The 6000-nt window shown below is 40.5% G+C and overlaps 1 protein-coding gene across 1 annotated transcript; it reads left to right on the top strand.

Annotated features, from left to right (window-relative positions):
* The first annotated feature begins 12 nt into the window (after positions 1-12).
* FAM162B (family with sequence similarity 162 member B) lies at positions 13-5630 on the top strand. Its single transcript, XM_006779473.2, has 3 exons — positions 13-137; positions 4195-4303; positions 5448-5630. Exons 1-3 carry the CDS (start codon positions 112-114, stop codon positions 5544-5546), a joined length of 234 nt encoding a protein of 77 aa, XP_006779536.2. The 5' UTR covers positions 13-111; the 3' UTR covers positions 5547-5630.
* Positions 5631-6000: the final 370 nt, after the last annotated feature.

The raw sequence follows: 6000 nt of genomic DNA, 5'->3' as shown, positions 1-6000 counted from the left end.
CGCGGCGCGGGCTCTCTCTCCCGCAGCCGGGAAGGTGCACAGGGTCCCCGCCGAGCACAAGCCTTCCCAGTTCGACAAGAAAATCCTGCTGTGGACCGGCGCTTCAAAGCGATGGAGGACATTCCGCCGCTGATCCCGTGAGGAAGCTTCCAAAGAGTTTCCAGAAAAGGCAAAAAATCCATTTGTAGACAAAGATTTAACAGAGTTTTCAGAATTGGAATATTCAGAACCCGGGGCGGGGGCGGTCGCAGTGCCAGTGCTCTGCGGGAACACCCGCCACCTTCAGCCGCTTACCCAGCCCCCCTCGCGGCTAGAGGTCAAGGTCCTTGGCGGTACGTGGGCAGCTAAGCTCACGGGGAGATTGCAGAAGCTGCGTGAAACCCCGGGAGGCAGTGGGCACCTCCCCAAGCTCAGACCCCCGCCCGCAGCGAGCTCCAGCCCCGAGGCAGAGGAGCTTCGAGGCCCAACAGGAGGCGCAGTCCTCGCGGGCACCCCAGGGGGCTACCGGGGCGCCCGGGGTCGGCTCCCTGCCAAACTCAAGGAAGGATCATACCCGGGTGTTGGCTGGAGAATCTCCGGGAAGAAGCCGCATCCGAGCGACTTCCTCTTGTGGGTGGGAGACGCCTCGCGTGGTGGTGGCTCTGCACCCCTCTGAGCAGCGGGTGTAGTCAGGCTAGGACCCCCCTGAGCATCGCTGGGCTCTGCGCCATCCCAAACCCACCCAAAAGCTTCGGTAAATGATAAAACAAGCTGACAACTTCACCCCCAGGGTAAATGTAACCTGTAAAAAATATTCATTTTTTTAATAAGATCAGTTTATTTTCTTTTAAAAAATATTTTTATTGATTTCAGAGAGGAAGGGAGAGAGAGAGAGATGGAAACATGAGTGATGAAAGAGAATCATTGATCGACTGCCTCACGCCCCCCACTAGGGCTCGAGCCCACAACCCGGGCATGTGCCCTTGACTGGAATCAACTCGGGACCTTTCAGTCCGCAGGCCCACGCTCTACCCACTGAGCCAAACCAGCCAGGGCCGTACAGAATATTCTCCCTGCAGTTTCAGTTCATGCAAAACCCAAAAAAACTTCCCAGCATTTTTGCAAGAGAGTGGGTAAAAGGGAAAGAAGGAAACTAAGAATAAAATCAATCTAATATGTTTAAACTGATTTGAAAGATAGACTAAAACTATAATGTCAAATAAGGACTTTAGATGTTCTGTATATTATCTTTATGCAAGATGGTCCATGCCCGTTGGAATAGAGAATGAAACCTGGGCCTACATCTTGTTCTGCACATATTACCCACACTTTTATTGCTTGTTAATTTACTAGTTACCAAAGCATCACAATTAATGAAAAAATAAAACGTGTTGGGATATGTTCGCTCAATAATGAATTCTCAAAGATTCCTTGCTTGGGTCGAATTATTTAATGAGGAATGGACTTGGAATTTGAAATAACATAGAATTTGAAATCTGTTCTAAGCATTTATTTTTCCACAGAGACGTTTTTAAATAATATAAAACACATTTTCTTTTCTTTGAGATTTATACACTCCAAACTGCAGACAGCCCAAAGCATAATTTAGCTTCAGCAAATCTAAAGCATTACCCTCACTTTTTAATTTTTATTCTTTTTGGGGGGGGGTTGAGTTGTAGTGCTGCAACAAGTAATCTAGAATGTAAAGAACCAGTGTTAACTGTAAATTAATGCTTGTCAAGAGATTCTAGGCTCAGCATTGAATTAAAATAGTTGTAAGTGTAAAGAGACCCATTTTACAGAAATAATTTTATTTCACCAGGATTACAGTTAAAAGTAGTAGTATAAACAGGGAAATTTTAGTTTGAACAAGATGCCTATGAAAAGTATTATAGTTTTGGGTTGGAAACATGAAACGTTTGAATTGTTTTCATTTTACTATTTTCTATAGTTTTTTAAAAGTATTGTTACTTAGGAGGGATACACCTCCTCTGCTGTTAGACTTACAGTGTAAACAGCGTTCACTTTTTATTCTCTTAAGGAACATATAATTACCAAGTTTGTACCAGACACTAACGAAATTTAATAATAACAGTACTTTTTCTTGTTCCTGCAGTGTTAAACTAATTTGGTATAGTAGATGAAAGTCAAATGAATGGATGAAAAAGATCAGATCTATTAGGTTCCATTTGGACAACAGTCAACAACAAATATAATCTAATAATGTCTTTATATTCACCTGTTTGCAGCTAACATCTTAAAACTTATATTAATCTGCCTGAAATCTAAGGCTAACAGGCTAGGTATTGGTTTTCTGTGCTCTTTCAACTAGTGGAAAGTTTTTAAGAGAAACTGCATCTTGTCTGTATAAAAAAAATTTTTTTAATGTAACTGCGTTAGATAAGAAAGAATACTGTTGAATACATTCTCAAGAACCACTTTTTAATTTTATGCATTTATAAACTGCTACTTCATATTATTATGAATTGTTAAAGTTGATCTATAATAATAAAAACATAATATGCTAATTAGACCGGACAGCCAAATGACCTTCCAGATGTCATTCGGACGTCCTTCCAGACAAAGCCACGGCAAGGGGGGGCGGCCAAGGCAGAGTGGTTAGGGGCAATCAGGCAGGCAGGCAGGCGAGCGGTTAGGAGGCAGGGGTCCTGGATTGCAAGGGGGATGTCTGACTGCCAGTTTAGGCCTGATCCACCGGCAGTTGGACATCCCCCGAAGGGTCCCAGATTGCGAGAGAGTGCAGGCTGGGCTGAGGGACACCCCCCCTCCCACCCCCGTGCACCAATTTCGTGCACTGGACCAGTAGTTTCAATATAAAAGGCCTTCAGGCAAGATTATTTTTGTAACACTACTTTGTGAGTAGTATATGTAAAATTTTTGACAACTTGCATAAACTTTATTAATGAATAAGAGTACTCAGTTTTCAACTAAGCATATAACATTTCAGAATGATAATAAGAAATGAAGATATCTTTTCTCTTTTCTTTGACAAATTATTATGATTTTAATCATTTCTTTTGAAAACTTCATGCAAAAGACATGAAGGAAAAACCTTTCCTCTATAGTTATTCTCCCCAAAACATAACATTATGATAGTCATCCTCACAAAAGATATCATAGTCTCTTTAATTGGGATAGGATAGGAGGTGGCAAGAAGAGATTGGGAAGCCAGTAAAAAAAAAAAAACACCAAAATGATGAAAATGAGTTTTAAAAAACAGCCTGTTTAAGACTGAAACAAAGGCCACTTAATAACACAAGGACCAAATGAACACAACTTAGGCATACAGACAATTTAATTCTTCCCTTTACTTCCCCCCCACACACACACACACACACATACACACACATACACACACATACATACACATACACACACCACCAATGGAAAAAATAAAAGGATGGAGAGTCAAGCCAGAATCTCTAGTAGTTATATTTTGAGCAATTAGAAACAAAATTGCCGGGGTTCTTGTCCCAGCATCAAGAAGGGTTCAGGAATCTGGAAAAGGGGCTGTGTGTAGATGACATAGGAATCCAGAGACTAATAGTCCGGAGACGAGATATAATTTTGAAAGGCATTGGGGGTCAGAGCACCTTCAGCTAAAGGAACTGAAGACTCCCTCCTTGTCTAGGACCCTTGCTTTTATTAACACAATTTGTCCTAAGGCAAGGTGGAGATAATATACTTTAAAGGGTAAGGTTTCAAAGGGTACAGAGTCTATTGTCAGTTTGGGGAATAGCCTACAGCTGTCAGGTGTTTGGCCAGTAGGAGGCAATAACATGTAGATTAAGATGCCCTTTAACTGTCTGACAGCCACAATCAGTTTCCTATTCAGGTTTGGGGAAATGCCTTTAGCCATTCCCAACAGGTGACTACATGTGTGACTCAACCCTGTTGAGTCCCCAAGTCTCATCAACCTTTTGATGAAACTCTTGAAATTATGGCATGCTGGAATTGGTCTACGGCAATAATACTACACTTTGGCTTCTAGTGGCTAACATTAGTTAACACCTAAATAAATGCCCATTAATTTAAAATTGGTAAGACAGTGACATAGCATTTGGAAGTCTTTCACATCTAGATTTGCATTCAGGGAAAGCTTTTGGAATGTTTACATTACAAATCATTGTCTGTTATGCCATCAGAAAGTCATATTACTTTAATATAATTAACAGGATACTTATCTTAATGCAGGCGAGAAATGATAGATGCCGCAAGAAACAAAGCTAGAGTGAAAGCCTGTTACATAATGATTGGACTCACAATTATCGCCTGCTTTGCAGTGATAGCGTCAGCCAAAAGGGTGAGTACCTCTTTAAGTTAAAGGTAGACTTTAAAATAAAAGAAAGACGGAAGTACCACATGTTTTCACTTAGGACTATGGGGGAAAAATAGGCTGTAAATTTTAAGGTATTTTATGAGTTTTGTTCTCAATTTAGGGATTATTGCTGTTCTTTCAATGGAAGAATAATTTGGTCTTAGACACTTTGAGCCATCCGTATTTATCTGTCTAGACAGGAAACAAACTTCTTCATGGAAACTTGAGTCAACAGATTAACTATCTGAGCAGGAGGGACAAAAGCTTGTTTCCATTTGTAAGGTAAACAAAAACAAAACAGAACAGTGCATTACCTGCTTAAAATCTTCACAAGAACTTTATCCAGGCTAGATCATTCCTTAAACACTGAACTCAGTTGGCCATCCTATAGAATCATGAAGTAGTTAGAAATGCAAAAGTTGGAAGTGATACCAAGGCTGACTAGTTTGTCTATATCCTGTATCTGAGCCTTTTTCTTGCCATCTTCAATATGTAGTGTCTAGAGAGAAATTAAGAACTAATTAATTACTTGCTAATTTTGTCCCTTGCTTCCCCAAATCCTTCCATCTGCTGATCACTTTTTATCATGAAGAGCAACCCCACACTTCCCTCTGAGTCTTCTCCCGTTTTAATTACTCTATCCCTAAAACTTCCCTCTGTTTGGAGCTCTCCTCTGGACACCCTCCAGGGCTGGTGGGAGATATTTTAGTAATTTCAGAGGGATGCCTTTTCCTAATAACTCCAACTTTTTATTGCTAGCTCAACTCTATGCCCACGATCCAAATCCTGGACTTGCCTGTTGGTAAGAGGCTAAATTCCAAGCCCACAGCTTTTGAAGCAAATATTTTTTTCCTAATGACCCCCACAATGAAACCATTTCCTTCTATCTTGTTTTCAATCCTTCTCATTCCCCACCAGTTCATGCCTTTTGAGTTCTTTTCATTTCTCTTTATTTATTTTGAACTAATATTTTTGTTGCTTTTTATCCAAAATGTATGTGCTTACCAAGAGAGGACGGGGCACATTTCTGACATTGTGACTAGTGTTTTACTTTTCTCCTTTTCACAGTCTCTTCTATATATCTAACACACAAGTTCTTGCCAGGTACAATGCTTTGCTTTTTTTTCAGGCTGTGGAAAGACATGAATCTTTAACAAGTTGGAACCTGGCAAAGAAAGCTAAATGGCGTGAAGAAGCTGCGTTGGCTGCACAGGCTAAGGCTAAATGATACTCTAAGTGATGAAGTGTTCATCAGACCATTACCACTACTATCAGCAACAATAAAAGATAAAGTAGAATATTTGACAAAATATTTGGGTTTGTGGGTTTTTTTTGTGGCAAGTGTTGACGAGTATGTGGTAAAAAAAGGAACCTTCGGTCACTGTTGGTGAGATTGTAAATTGGTACAGCCACTATGGAAAACAGTATGGAAGATCTTCAAAAGATTAGAACTAGAACTACCATATGACCCTGCAATTCTACTGCTGGACATTTAACCAAAGAAAATGAAAACACTAATTTGAAAAGATACATGTACCCTTATGTTCACTGCAGCATTATTAACAGCACTATTTACAATGCCAAGATATGGAAGCAAGGTGGGTGTCTATAAATAGATGAATAAAGCTTTAGCCGGTTTTGCTTAGTGGATAGAGCATTGGCCTGTGGACTGAAGGAGCCAG

Source organism: Myotis davidii, unplaced genomic scaffold (genome assembly GCF_000327345.1).
Source record: "Myotis davidii unplaced genomic scaffold, ASM32734v1 scaffold147, whole genome shotgun sequence".
NCBI lineage: Eukaryota > Metazoa > Chordata > Mammalia > Chiroptera > Vespertilionidae > Myotis > Myotis davidii.
This window is presented reverse-complemented; position numbering and strand designations above follow the sequence as displayed.